The sequence below is a fragment of the Phlebotomus papatasi genome, chromosome 1 (genome assembly GCF_024763615.1).
Source record: "Phlebotomus papatasi isolate M1 chromosome 1, Ppap_2.1, whole genome shotgun sequence".
Classification (NCBI taxonomy): domain Eukaryota; kingdom Metazoa; phylum Arthropoda; class Insecta; order Diptera; family Psychodidae; genus Phlebotomus; species Phlebotomus papatasi.
In genome coordinates this window covers 16,009,033-16,025,101 of record NC_077222.1, presented here as the reverse complement: position 1 = coordinate 16,025,101, position 16,069 = coordinate 16,009,033, and the positions used below count along the sequence as shown (strand labels likewise).

General features: G+C 32.9%; 3 protein-coding genes across 4 annotated transcripts in view; all 3 read left to right on the top strand.

Annotated features, from left to right (window-relative positions):
• LOC129797994 (probable U2 small nuclear ribonucleoprotein A') overlaps positions 1–16,069 on the top strand; it is a 92,196-nt gene that overhangs the window by 43,507 nt on the left and 32,620 nt on the right. The gene's annotated exons all lie outside the window — the stretch shown is intronic.
• LOC129797991 (neuropeptide SIFamide receptor-like) overlaps positions 1–16,069 on the top strand; it is a 116,722-nt gene that overhangs the window by 91,061 nt on the left and 9,592 nt on the right. The window lies entirely within an intron of this gene.
• On the top strand, positions 6,702–8,064 carry LOC129797995 (larval/pupal cuticle protein H1C-like). Its single transcript, XM_055840923.1, has 3 exons — positions 6,702–7,384; positions 7,474–7,613; positions 7,689–8,064. The coding sequence occupies exons 1-3, from the start codon at positions 7,289–7,291 to the stop codon at positions 7,870–7,872; spliced, it is 420 nt and encodes a 139-aa protein (XP_055696898.1). The 5' UTR covers positions 6,702–7,288; the 3' UTR covers positions 7,873–8,064.

Genomic DNA, 16,069 nt, shown 5'->3' with positions numbered 1-16,069 from the left:
TAACACAAAGGAATAATTCTGCGATCGTCGGATGGGATAAAAATTCTTTTTTTCCAGAGCTTTCGTACCTTCTTCAGACATTAAAGAAGAATTCGTATAGAACCTAAAGCTTTGGAAAGAGAACAATTTTTATTCTAGGCTGAACTAGAAAATTCTATTCGACAATCACCGGATCGTTTTCTTGTATTATAGCTATAATCACATAACTTAGAATCACCATAAAACCCCAAGTCGTTATCTTTAACCGTTTTTCATCTGGTTCTTCTCACTCCAGGTTTTAATGAGACAGAATGGAGTAACTCAAACTCGAAGATATATCAAAAGTATAAAAAATTGTAACTAAAATATTGATATTTTAAATCCAATTTAAAGTCTATCGCGTCTCATAAAAGTTTACAACTTGCCTTTTCGATTGCGAACCCGCGACAAAACAAAAGGAAAAGTTTAATTTCTAGTTTACAAACTTGAATGTGATACTATTTTTCCAGTTGAATATCTACGTAAATGTACATATATTATATAGTCTATTGAAGGTATCGATGTCAAAATAACAGGTATGATTGAATAGTTAAGCTCCCATTTGTTCTTCTGTATTACTTTATCATCTTCCACATTCAGGTTGTTTGAAAAATATCCTCTTCCTCCCAAGGAAGAATGATTCTCCAACTCGCTGAGAAAACAATTCAATTGGGAAATGGTAATTTTCTTCCGGAAAATGCCACTTAATAGGTGATAAATTGAGGAAATTGATTGATGGCTCCCGTTAGTTTAAATTAGCGTTTATGCGATAAAATTATACTAAGTTAAATGCAAATTAATGAATCTGTGTACAAAAGTGCAATAAAGCATTGACGACGTATGTAAACAATTTCGAAACACCTTCTCTGCATAATTTGCATATTAAAAAAGTAAGAAAAAAAACATTTGATATGTTGTTGTATGCTTTATAAGAAAATCTCGTGTCTGATTTATATGCACTGCTAAATGACATGGCAATTGAGTTAAGAGACAAAATCGCACTATTTGCATTAAAGTTAAACAAATTTATTGGAATTCTGTTAATTGTGAAAAATGTATAAATGATGATAGAAATTCGCACATAGCACGTTAATGCTGAAGGTGAAAATTCTGTGACATTGACGTCAAAGAACACGCGAAGGAGAGATTATTCTTAATGTTAAGAAAAGAATAGTTTAGCCGGTTTGGAAGTTTTATTGGGCCACAAGAATTGTCAGAGAAAAAAAATCTCTGGGGTTGACTTGTTATAGAGGAAGATTCAATTTAGAGGTCGTTCATCCACGAAAAAGCGAGATTTTTTTCTATATATACTGCCTCATATTTTATTGCATCATTCTCTATCATATGTTTTTATGTTTTCGGGTTTTTTGCTCTCACTTCGCTCTAGTCTCCAAAAACGAGTTGGGTATTTATGCTCTAGAGACGAAGCGAAGGCGGATAAACATGGACTTAATACCAACACACGAATTTCCTAAACAGAAAAAGAATTTATAGCAAAAAATATCTCCCATAAATATGAACTTGAATTGCTTTAAGATTTTTTTTTAAAAGAATTCTTTAGTGTTTTGCATAGTTTGAGGGAGACAGATGGTTAGGAAAATTGGATGATTTTCTTTTAGGAAGTGCCATAAATTCTTTGGAGAATTTTTGGATGTAAAAAAGGGATTTATTTTGGCATAAGATTTTTTTTTAATTGAAAATATATTTCCTCAAAGTTTTTTTTGTTATGCAGAAAAAATTATTATAAGGTAGATTACTAATAAAATGATCGTTAATTTCATCTTCTCAGTATTATTTACTGAGCATTATGCTGAAGATGTCTTTCAAGTGATAAATCATCAATGAATTTTATAAGCCATTTAATCTTCGGCTCCAAAACCTGCATAATAAATTTTTTGCACAACGTTTTAAGCTTGAACCTTGTGTTTGGCTTTTGTGGTTGAAGCCACCCAAACAAGATAAATGTCTCGGGTGAGACTGAAGAAAAATTTGTCGGAAAAACTATTTGGTGGTCAGATGTTTTTTGTTCATCCATCAAAATTGCGATGGACCAACGTCAAGTGCTAGGTCTGACCTCAGCCTCTATCCCACCAATCGAGCTTTTGGCGCCTCAGCTACATAGAAATGCTTTTGTTGGCGCGCACACACTATCGAGGAAGAAAAAGCCTAATTGGTGAGCTTTTAATATGTACCCTGCCCCTCATCCCGCTAACATTGGAAAATCTATTAATAGTTTCCTATACAGGTCTCAAACAATTCCTCGTTGGCCTGACGGAAAATATAATCTCCGTGCGCCGAGAGGTATTTACTTTAAGAGTTAATGACATGATTGATCACCTGCGTTTCGAGCCGATGAATTGTGGTAGTGACACAATTTCGTAATAGTGACATTTAATGACTTCGATTTTATGTATCGGCATGTAAACACAATGGATGTGATTGAAGAATTATAAGATAGTTGTCTTATTTCTTGGAGATTAATTCCTCCACGACACATTTTAATACATTGGACTTGTCCATCTAAATTTGGTAATGCTGATCGCTGATGTTTAGGGGACAGTAATTGTATTACAATCGAAGAGCTTTTCTATGTAGGGGAAAGTGACCATGCTTGATACGATCCAAGCTTGATAATAACTATTTTTTTCCTATGTTAATCAATAGTTATGACTCATCGTAATATATTTCAATAGCTGGTGCTAAGCCTCACATTTCCTAAAAAAATTAGGATCCTAGCTCTTTTTTCCTAGTTTCAGGAGGCAAAAATCAAAAATAGGCCCAAAACTGTAATTTCGATACATGATATTTTATAAGTATTTCTTAATTAATGTCGCTGTACAGGAAAACTACTATCATAGGCACATAGAGGGTTCATCAGTACTAATATTTATGTAAAAATATTTTTAATTGGTGGACACTGTTTTTGTGGGTGGTAACAAATTCATAAATTCTACTTGTGTCCATCCTATATTTTAAGAAGGGTCCATGAATGATAATTTAATGTGGCAACTATATCATTAGATGTGATTATTTCATAATTACAGATATTGCAATCTGCCAATTTTATCGACAATTGACATAATCTTCAACCCTGTTGCCTGAATTTTAAGGTTGCAGAATGACATTTTCATGGACTCAAAGTGAAAAAATGGTTTTCGCTAGCGCCCTAATGTCATAAAAACATGGCTTAGAAAAATTACATAAAAATGATTTTAAAACTAATAACCAGTCGTACAAACGATTTAAGCAGATAGATTAGAGTTCCGTCTAAATATTGATGTGCAATTTTTTGTATCCGGTGAATTTTTTGCAGTGAAAATGGGCCTCCGAATTGTCGAATCAATTATTATACAGGAAGGCCCCGGACCCAACTTGTATAAAAATCGTTACTGAATTTCCATTTTCTTCTTGAGGAAAATCTAAGGATTTCCAGGAACTATTTGAGGTTGGATTATGAACCTAATAAGTGAGACATTTTTTTGTCATAGTGCAAGAATCTCTTCGGTTTGTGTGTTAATCAGAAAATAATCACAAACCTTGGACATCATTTTACAGTATCAAGCATGGTCACTTTCCCCTAGTGTTTATTTAAATCTTTATTGAGCTTCTATAAAAGTTTAAGCTTTGCAGGTGTGTTAGGATCAAAACACATTGACATAAAATTCTATGATTGAAAAACAATAACAAAGCTGTGCAAAAAATAACACAAAGTTGAAAATTTGCATAACCTGACCAGAAAATTGGCAAATGGAACTAATTTTTAATTTTTCCAATAATTTATTTTAAAGTTTTAATCTCAATTTAGCAATTTTAAACAAATAACTTTAATACCACCTAAAGAATTTCTCATATTTCTTATAGTGATTTTGCGATTTTAGCCTAAACATTTTTTTCAATATTTTATTTATTAATTTTTTTGTTATGACCAGTGCACAATAACTTTTGTTTGTAAACATGTTTTCAAAATTTCCCATGAGAATGAGCGAGATGACTATACCTAGGGGAAACTGGGGCACCATCAAACACTGCGATTTTTTAATCGGATATTGGATATCAGAATATAAGATCGATAGGAATTTATTAAAATTCCTATCGGAATATAAATTAGTGTTTGGTGGTACCCCGTGTTTGGTGGTGCCCCAGTTTCCCCTAGATCTCACTCCCTCTCATTGAAATGCTAAAAATATATTTACTAAACAAAAATTATTTTGCATTGGGCATAACTTTGATTAAAATAAATTATAAATAGAAAACTGACTAAATAATTTGACGAGCTATTGTCAAACAAAAATTTTAATAAGATTTATCAATTTTGATAAAAAATTACTTATAATATTAAGCCGTCTAGTCTACACACTATAGGAGCAATTTTAAAAAATGCTTTTTTTAAAGAAAATTTTCCCTATCACTGTAGACAGAAGCGTCAATTTTTTTAAAGGACAATATTTGACGAAAATTAAAATATTGAAATCAATCAATCTTACAAATAGAATCTGAAAATTACTGCAATAGGTTTGTTATCGATTAGAAATTTCCATGAGAATGGCAATGTTTTTAGAACTGGCATGTACTAGGGTAAGTGTGCTGAATTTCGCCCAGCTTCCAATTTCGGCCACTATGAGTGTAACTTCGACCAAGCAAGTAAATTAATTAAAATTAATTAAATGAAATTCGAGGAACAAAAAAGTGGCCGGAATTGCAAGCTGGCCGAAATTTGGTGCACTTACTCTAGGATTAAAATTATGTAATAAAAACTTTGGCTTAGAAAGAGTCTTAGAAAAAAAATGTGAAAGATCGCTTCTATTGCTGGCAGTCCAGTAGCTTGTGGAGAAGTGCAAATAATTTTCCTTCGAGGTTTTTCATTAAAATTTATTAGTGTTCATTAAAATTTGTTTAGTTCATGTTAATAGAAAATCGTTCATTAGATTCCTAGCGGAATTTGCCAGCTGAGTCATCTATTTCGTGTCAAAAAAGAGATATTTTGTGAGTATCCTTCCAGTGAGTTGATATTTCCTATTTGTGCCACATCTTTTGCTTCCCCAGAATTCCTACTTACAGGGAATTCCGCTTTCAAAGAAATTCTCGGGACCGAAAAAACCCTGCGAATTCACTTCAGTGACACAAAAAAATTGCACACCTACAGGAAAGGTCTGTAAAACAAATTACGGAAACACCGTGATGTATGCAAAACATTTTCGACGCCAATTTTTCAGCCCACTTTCAGCGCCAGTTGTCATAGTGCCTCCGGCACACTTTTTAGATCAGGAAAATTTCATAAAGTCAAAATTTACATCCCTTTCTCTCTTAAAAGTTTTGCACATTTTGCCTACTTTTTCACACTCTTCTTCTTCTTTTGAATATCTCACCGAAATAAATTTAGTTAAGTCCAATTTTGAGACCCAAAGAGTGGGAAAGACTTATGCAAGTCTTTTGGGAAAGAAAGAGAAGTAAATTTTGATTTCATTAAACTATATAGAGCTAAAAAGTGTGCCGAAGGCATAAGAAATGTATTTCAAATTTACCGCGTGAAAAATATTTGCATACATTTAGGAACATTTCAAAATTTATTTTATAAATCAGCTCCCAATAGTAGGCAATTCATATCAAATTCTTTCAATCCGTTTTCATTTAAGCCGGAACTCCCTGTATGTAGTTCTTAATAAATTCTTAAATTGTAAAGTGCACAAAGAAAGTGATAAGCATCGCATCTGTGAAAAATGTGATGTGGCAAAGGTCTTGGAAAAGTTCAAGATAGGCAAATAGCTATGGGAATCTACGCGTTAATTTGGGGTGTCAAGATTCTGGTCAAAATCTCGGACACCAAAATGCCGAAAAGCCAAAATTCCGAAAAGCTAATATCCAGAAATCCAAAATCCCGAAAGCTTAAATCCTGAAAGTGTTATAGCTACTCCTACGACTGCAACACTGAGAGAAATCCGAAAAAGTCAAACATACATTCCGGAAATGTTATTTTACCCTGCAGTATTGATCGGAAAATGATGTAAATATTACCCTTTTTAGGTGTATTATGGGTTAAAGTTGCCCTTTTTATCATGTTGATTTTACCCTTAAAATTATAAAATTAACATTAAAAAATGTTGATATATTTTTACACCCAAAAAGTGTTAAAGATATGTCGAAAAAAAGTTAATCGTAGCTCCTTTTTTTCTCAGTGTAGGAAAAATTTAGTCATTACGAAGCTTCCAATGGTATCAAGCATGGTGGGCACTCTTAAGATTTTAAAATTTTCGAAATTTTGGATTCAGATTTTAGGTTTCCGGGATTTTAGCCCTTTTGCGATATTTTAGAATTCGGAATTTTAACTGCCACCGATTTTAAAGAAGATAACAAATTTTATTTTTTTTTTAATAATACATTGCAATTTCATTTTCATGATTAATATGCCATTTTAAAAATTCTTATGTTGATATGGTCAAACAATTTGGACTAATTATAAGTTCACTTGAAACTCTTGCAAAAACTTTATGTTAAACTTTTTATCATCGGAATGAGCTTGAAAAACTGTTAATGCCGTTAGTGCTGTGTCTGTTTATCCAGTTAATTTAATTGCAGTGATTTCAGCTAAAAGAAGTTCTCGAGGACGACATTGATTTTTAATTACTACAATTGCACCTATTTAATTGTTAGTACTTAAAAACTGAAGTTAGCCTTGTTACTTACGTAAAGTTTAGGGCAAGAGAAGACCTACCAGAGTGTACTTAACTCTTCTTTTGTGAAACGCAATTCGAAAAAGGGCTCAAGATCACATGTTCATAATAATAAACGACTGTAAATTTATTGAGTGACACAGCATTTTGTTGGCCAATTAATTGGCCAAAAAATGAAGAGTCAAATCAGTCTTAATTCCAATATTTGTCACCTGATGAGATTGGTTTGTTAACCGCCTCAGTGCACTGTGTCAATAAAGTGAAGCGTAACGCCGTATTTGTCTCATGTGAATTACCATACCAGTACAAGATCATTTTCAAGATCACTTTTTCTTTCATTTTGAGTGATTAATCGTGTCATAATCGATCCAACAAATACATCGGACGAGATAAATCATGAAAACACCTCGCGCGGGATGTGATGGTGGACACACATACAGGTTTATGTAATCATCTCAAGACGACTTACCTGAGCGCGATCTTTTTTTTTCACCTGGGCTTATGGCTCGCGCGGGACGCGAGGATGGAGTCCGATAATCACCCAATTGACTGGCACTGCAACATGATCCGCGATTGAGGTGGTGATATAAAAGGTACGCTGGATGCTGGATCGGGCATCAGTTACCAGTGAGATTCTCAAGTGTTCACAAGTCCTAAAACCAAAAACAAACAAAAAACCCAACAAGATGTTCAAACTCGTACGTATCTCGAGAGTTGCGGACTCTCATGGTGATCCTTCTGTGTTTCAAGTGATTTCTAAATTTATTCTTTGGTTTTGCCCTTTAAGTTTGTTTTCGCCACACTCTTGGCTGTTGCCGCTGCTGCCCCAGCTCCCGGTGTTGTCGTTGCCAGCCCCGTGGTCCATGCTGCCCCAGTCGTTCCAGTTGCCCATGCTGTGCACCCCGTAGCCGTCAGCCACTCCTCCAGGTAATTTAGATCAAGCCGTTCTGTTCGTCCTAGGATTTTGCCTGACCTGTCACCTTTTTCACCCTCAACCCTCAGCCATGTTGTCCATCACCCAGCTGTGGTTAAGAGCGTCCATGTTGCCCATGCTCCCGTTGTGCACCATGCCGTGCCCGTGGCTCCCGTTGTGAAGACTGTTGCCGTCCACCCAGCTCCAGTTGTTGCCCATCATGCTGTCGTCTCCCCAGTCGTTCATCATGGAGGAGTTGTTGTCCACCACTAAGATGTGACGTGCCAAGACGGAGAACCATCTCACAGAAACACACCCCATGCTACAGGACACCCCTATCCGTGGAAAACTGTGCAAAGTCGCTAAATTAAGTTACACAAAGATTTTTCAATTTCTCCGAATGGAAAAACAAAACCTCTAAAATTCTTAGAAAAAAATAAATCCACCTCTATCAATTTAATAAAATGTGTTTTAATGCATCGACGTGACGGAAAGTGTATTGATCATGGGGGATAGTTTTTTAGTGAATGTGAGTGGCTGTTAATTGTTTGTAAAATTTTATTTAGGGTGGTGACAAAAATCCTGATCAGTACTGATTTGCAGTCCTTATGAAAAAATCTCAAATTTTCATTAAAAAATTATTTACTATGCTAACGTAAATACTTTTTAATTTCCTTTTCACTGAACTTGATCTTTTTTAAGAAAGTGTTTCACTGGAGCAAATTGCAGTTGAAAATGCATTAATTAGATTTCAAAACTTACTCGTTTTAACTCAAATTTTTGGTTAAAAATTCACTTCAAACATCAAAGAATTCTAGACTCCAAGAATATTCTAGATTTGTTGTTTTGTACAATACAGACCCTGCAGACCTGTAGCGGAACGTATTCTCCCTTCGAACGTTCATTCCTTCGAATAATGCACTGAGAAAAAAAAGAGGATGCGATTAACTTTTTTTCCTCATAACTTTAACACTTTCCAGGTGTAAAATTATATCAACATTTTTTAATGTTAATTTTACACCTTTCTAAGTGTAAAATTAACATTAAAAAGGGTAACTTTAACCCATAATACACCTAAAAAGGGTAATATTTACACCGATTTCGGATCAATACTGTAGGGTAAAATTAACATTTCCGGAATGTTATTTTAAGTTTTTCGGATTTCTCTCAGTGTTGCGATAGTATGCCAGATTTATTTAAGAGGAAATTCACATAATTATCACGTAATTATACTGAGAGAAATCCGAAAAGTTAAAATAACATTCCGGAAATATTAATTTTACCCTGCAGTATTGATCCAAAATTGGTGTAAATATTACCCTTTTTAGGTGAATTAGGGGTTAAAGTTACCTTTTTTCATGTTAATTTTACCCTTAAAAAAGTGTAAAATTAACATTAAGGAATGGTGATATATTTTTACACCTAAAAGATGTTAAAGTTCTGAGAAAGAAAAGTTAATCGCACCCTCTTTTTTCTCAGTGCATCCATAAATCGATGATAAGCTAAATTTAATAAAAATGTGCAAGTATCTTAATAAAAATAAAAGAAAATTCACATTATTCGAAGGAATGAACGTTCGAAGGAAGAATACTGTTCCCTAAGTGACTCTATATTAGACCTTACCATTAAAGTTTAGAAACTCGGTGAATCTCATGTGTTTTTAAGTATATTGTCTCTTAACTTTCTCTTGCGTCAAAACTTTGTTTAAAGGATATGTCTTTGACTTGAAAAGTTGAAATGCTTTTGCAAGTACTCTATTTTTTTCTAAATTTGGATGTTAATGTTCTTTCATTAAAGCACTTTGTGATTTATACATAATCATTGAAATGCATCGAAAAGAAAGAATAACCAGGAAGAAAATAAAATAAGCAGCTTATATCCTTAGTCCTTATCTAAATTTTCAAAATTTTTGATAAGACCATGGCTTGTATCTCTTACAGAGCCTAGGACTAAACTGCAATTGCACCACAATCTTGACATTCTGATAAAGGCCAAAACAGACATCAGGATTTTCTAAAAAGCAACTGTGGGAAATATGGTTTAATCATTAGGGGAGACTGGGGCAAAACTTGTCAAAACGCATATTTAATTCTTTCACGAGCTCTGAGAAAACTTAAACGTTTTATAATGAGCATATTCTTATAGGAAATTCACTGCTCTACAACATTGCAGAAGAATATTTTCCTCTATCTCGAAAGAAATGTGATTTTCGAATCATTTTCTAAAAGTCGACTTTGTGGAGATTCTCAAAATTGCTGGGGCAAATTTTGTCAGTCTTCGGATAATTTGTGACGTTCTACTCTCGCAAATGTTAAAACTATCAAATAGGCATATTTTTATAGGAAATTTATTCCTCTACATTCTACAACTTTGTCGAAGATAATTTTTCTCTATCTTAACGAGAAATGTGCTTAAATTGAGCTAATCAGTATTGATATTTTCTGTAAGCCAAATATCCCAAAAATATGGCTCAAAATTTCATTATCTTTTATTTTACATAATCCTTCCTCGAATCCCTTGAAACTTTGTAAGTTTAAGAAGGTTCATAAAGGCTATCTATAAAATAAATTCAAGCCTCAATCTCTTTTGTTTTAGAAAATAGTGAATATTGAAATTTTCGTTTTGATAAATTTTACCCCAGTCTCCTCTATTGCAGTGATATAATCGTGCTAAACTCTCTCTAGGTTCATTTTCAAGTCTGTCCAGATACTGATAGATTTTTAGACATTGCACAAATTTTGTCCTATTCAGACAGAAGCTTCAGCGTACAGCCCTTGAGAATTTAATGAAGTTATTTGATTTAGGGAAACTGTACCAAATTTCGCCCAGTTTGCAATTTCGACCACTTCTGTCGTTCCTCAAATTGCCATGAATTTTTAGTTTCTGCATGCTTTAGAAATTTTGCAATGCAAAAAACAACAAAAAATTTCACTTTAACGGGCGAGATGATGTAAAAAAGACTTTTGATGAATTCCCGAAGAGCAAGAAACTATGAGAATCCGGAAATATTACTCAAAGTTATGTCTATATTTTTATTTGGTACAGTTTACTTATTTGTTTATTGTGTGGTATGAAATTTACTACTGTTACCTTGGACCGTTTAGATATGAGGCAGATTTGTATTCGAATTTTGGTCTCAAGTCCTATTCTTTAAAGTAATTTTACGGATCAATGATTTGATTTTCTGTTAAAATTTTAATTATGACACGCCCACGAAAAAATTCTATCTATTATATATAATTCTGGAAAAAGTGGAGCGAATGACTTACCCATGTTCTAGAATTACAAAAAAAATATTATTATTATTAATGGTGTCGGAATATTTATTATGTCCAACGCACAATAACTTTTGTTTTGTAAACATGTTTTTGACATTTCAATGAGAGTGAATGAAACAGAGATCTAGTTATCTCGTTTTCTCTCATAGAAAATTTTGAAAACATATTTACAAACAAAAGTTATTGTGCGTTGAGCATTACAATGTAATTGTGTTTTTCATATGTTACTGTTGTTTTATTTCGTATTAGAAGAATCTGCTAGTCTGTTTGTAGACTCGCCCAGGAGCGCCTTCCGCGCAAGACCAACGATCTTGCCTATTGCGCCACTGAGATTCCCTACAAATAAATAAATAAATGAATAATATCCATAAAAGCACAAAGAACAAATTTACGTAACTATAAGAAAAAGACAGCACACCTAATGGGAGGCAGTCACTAGAGAACTCGGCAGATTTTTTAACCTTTTAATCGGTTACTGTCTAAGTAAACATCTGAATAGGATGGATATCCGATATCGCATAATGTACGGAGGATGCTTTTTAAACTGAGAAGACGGTCACTCACTATGAGTACGACTGCCCCAGATTATGTTACATCAGACGGGTACTGCTAGGTAAAGCGGTGTTGCTTGATGAAGATCTATCAAAGCTACTAAAGCCACCTTGTTTAATAGAGTTTATCCAAAACATAGGCTGGATTGATACATCTTACCTTAGACAAGGGTTAATTTAATCGGGAATGTATAAAGGACCCAAATGGAGGCCTGGGTGTGATGGGTCCGTAGGGATCCATTGCCAATGTAATCCAATCTAATATGCCTTAATGACTCTACAATATTATGAGAAACTTACATCAAAATTTAGTACGTAAACGTTAATTTCTCACCGTCTTTAAAACTCTTTCCTATTTATTTTTGAAAAAAATAGTCTAGGGGAAACTGGGGAACCACCGAAAATGGAGTAGCACCAAACACTGTTTTTTTTTTAATCAGATATTCTACTTCTAAGGACAAGACCTATAGAAATTTATAGGCACAATAGGGATGCTTGTCTACTAAAGAAATAGTTGAGATAGTCCAAGTAGTTAAAAATTAAAAATTGGTGTTTGGCGCTGCCCCGTGTTTGGTGGTGCCCCAGTTTCCCCTATACACATTTCTATTAATTATTAAGTAGTTTATTATCAATTATTGATAATTATATCACAATTACGTGTAAGTCTTTTAGGAAACATAATAGAAATTCACATTATTCGAAGGCATGAACGTTCGAAGGGAGAGTACTTCCCCTATTGAATTTTCTTTGTTCTAAAGTAAAATAGTATTGGATTAATGAATTTTTGACACTCTGCCTTAACCTACCCTAATCCATTTACCATTTACACGATTTACACCCTCAGTAATGAAATTCTAGTTCTCAAAGTATTCCTAATCTGAAACTTTCCATCTTGCTTGTCAATTCCCTTCTAATTTTCTCATAAATTTCCCAGAGACAGTGTATTGAATTTTGATGGAGAGACTGTGACTATGAGGGGTGTCCCATAGACTGAAAATGTCTTGGACAATGGCTGAGACAATTTGAGGAAATTGAAAGAATTTAATTATCTCCAGATGTCCCAATTTCCTTCCTCATTTTATCGCCTTTTGTAATTAAAAGCTTCCCTTATCCTCAATCGAGCACAAAAATTGTTTTGATTAATTGAACACACAGGGACACACCAATTTCAGGGATATTACCCTTCTTTTTTTTCTGCCATCGTCATCCAGCTTTTTTTCTGCGTTCAGGACAGATGTGGCCAGAAAGTTGAAATACGTTTTTTTTCTGGTGCTTTAGAAAAAGAGGAAAAAGAATTGTCACGAGAAGAGACATTCGACATACATTCTCTTGTCTATTTGCGCGAAATATTCCTCCAATGTCATGATTTAAGTATATTTTGAGGAGAGAAAATGTTCTTGTAGCATTTTACGCTCTATTTCTCAGTACCAGAACATGAAGTTTGTGGGATGTGATCAAGGGCACAATTTTTTTCTGCCACAATTCCTTCTCTGTTTGAGACGTGACCACATTTTCGTTTTTAAAAAACCATCAGTCAATTTTATTCCACACGAAATAGCCAAATTATATTCCAAAGATACCCCCAAAATGATCCAGTCCGCTATAAATGTTATCAATTAAATGTGGAGAAATCTCCTTCGACTCATTTTTGTCATAATGCCTCAAAACTGAAGACGAATAGAAGATAGAAAAGTATCTTTTGCTGAATATCTTAATACCCCCAAAAAAGTCCTTTTTATTAAATATTCTTTTGGCATACCAAAAAAAATGTCCCCACGTTGAAAAAGAAAAATTTCTGTGTGATGAGTGTTTTTTATTTCTTCATAAAATGGAGCAGGATATTAGATATTGTCCTAAACGTTTTTTATTCACAATGTCTGTGAGTGTAGAAAGAAAATTTCCTTTTCACCCCATTCGCGCACTTTTCCACTCTCAAACACTAAATCTCATTATGCAAATTGCCTTTTCGCAATTTTCACAATATTATGTATTTTATTTTATTAATATGCGATTGGAGTAGACAAGGTGTATGTGCTTTCTGTCGCAATATTAAATTTACTCTATTCCATCATACAACGTGATCTTGAACATCTCACATGAAACTCTACATGCGGAAATTCTATTCTCTACTAATTGACTTTTTTCAGTGTCAAAAGGTTAAAAGTTTCGACAATGGTATTGTTTTTCTTAGAGTTTTTGTTTGAACCTGAGGAGTTTTTTTTGTGTACAAGTGTCTCCTATCGACACTATTCCTCAAGTGCCAATGGTTTTGAATCAGAGTTGAATAATCTTGATAATGGGGATAATGTTTCTCGTGATCAAGCTGTTTAATACAAAAAATATTTTTGAATAAGTACTGCTTGTAGCAATTAATTTAGTTACAAATAAATTCAAATAATTCATAAAAACAATATCAAAGCGTCCTAGGGGACATTGGGGCACCACCGTACACTAATTTTTAAGTGTAAACAATTTGGACTATCTCTACTGCCATTTCTTCAGTGCACTGCTCAAATGTTAATTTTAAAAATAGTATTTTGAAATTTATTAAAAAAAGTTACGTCAAATTTCGTTGAATAATGTGAAGAGATCCTTACGGAATCTTGAAGTCAAAGTATCAATGATATTGACTTTATGTTTTAAATTACTTTATTTACAGGGATCTTTTATATCAAACTGCACTGAAATAATGTTTTTTAGTATATTTAAAAAAAGACCATATTTTTTTAATTTTTTGGATTTGTTATAATATCTTTAAAAATGTAAGTAATTTATTCCTGGGCCGGTAAAAATCCTGAATGCCAATGTCCCGGGGGGATAACTCACGAATGGGTCGAAATCTTTAAAGCCAAAATACCAAAAAAATCCCGAAAAGCCAATATCCTGAAAAGGCAAAATCCCGAAAGCCAAAACTATAGTCAATTTGAGAAAAATAGAAAGATCGTTGAAAATTTGAAATTTATAAGATACTGATATAAGGTAAAGGAATCTATGTCGACCACTTAAGGAGGTGTTTTGCGAAAAACTTATGAAAAAACAGTTATAATTTGTCTTTTTTGATAGGCTATAGAATAGATCCTTATCTATCTTATGGTGAACTTCATTTAGACATAATATAATTTTAAATTACAAAAAAATTAAACTGTTTTAAAAATGCGATGTGTTCCTCTACTCGACCACTCTGATATCAGAGGGCCTTTACTCGACCGCCTGGTGTTCCTCTACTCGACCACCCATTTTTTCTAAGAAATTAAATAAACCACAAAACTATAGTCATGCATTTAACTTTGGCTTTCTAACACTTCATGAATAACGCTTAAAATTAAGTCAATCATTAATATAAAATAGGAAAACTCAGTTTTATGAATTTATTCAGAAGTAGTAAAACATTTAACTGAAAAAGCTCCACTTCCTATGATTCGTCGACAGGTCGAATTCAGGAACATTATATTTGAAATGCACTTAAAATTTTAAGACCTTAAATTTAATGTTTAACTTAATCGTGGAACTAAAATTTTTGCACAGAATAAAGATAAAGTCCTTAACTTGCGATTAGACTCAAAATTTGAATTATCAAAAGTAATCTATTGAAATAATTCCTTAAGAAAACAATTAAGAATATCAATAAGAATGCCATAAATTGATGAAAAATTGCGAATTTTTATTTAAGAAATACTTTTAACACTTCGTAAAAGTGCTTTTTTCAGTGTTCTATGGTCAATTTCTATGATATTTTCACTGATTTGTATTAATTATGAAATAACTGACCCTATGATGTTAAACTATTTGCCAAATATTATTGCAAATGTAAATAATTTGAATAAATATTTCGCCTGGTCGACCTGAGGAACCTAGGGTGGTCGAATAGAGAGGCGGTCGAATAGAGGATACTTTACCTTACATACAATCACTCAAGAGTAAAAATCAAAATTGATATATGTTTTTCTCGGAAAATTCTAGACATTATCCGTTTTATTTTCTATTTTACATGGAGTATTTGAAGGAATTTTCTCGAATAAAAACTTTATTAACCTAAAGAAAAGAGTTTCAAATATTGTAATTAGTTTTTCAATAGAGAAGTAACATTTTTTCTTAAATTATATGTCGAATAAAAAAGGATAATATAGATGCAAATTTCAAGAATCTCACTCAATATATTTTTTCCTAATTTAAGGAGGAACACGTACCGTACATATAAAAAATAAAAAAAAATATTTAAAATATTTGTTTTGTTGACTCTTGAGATCTAACAATTTCAACTTACTAAATAAATTATGCGATCTTTTTTCTCCGGTTTTAGTTAAAACAAAAATTAAGAGTTTTAAAGAGTTCACGGCCAAGCAAACTGCTAAAAATCTGTTCAATTTTGTATTTATTAAGAATATAAATAGATTATTCAAAGGTCTAATCATTTAATGGCCACAACAAACAAAAGAAGTTCGAAATGCTTGCCCAGATTATTAAGAAAAAAACCTAATTGAAATTTATTATAAATATACGTAAATTGTATTTATTAATTAAAATAATCATTTAAAAACCATTTAAAACTTTAAAAAACGCGATATTTTAATTTATTTGCTTATTTTCTATATAAATTAATCAAACTCTCACCGGGCATACCACTCGAGAATTTCTCCGGTT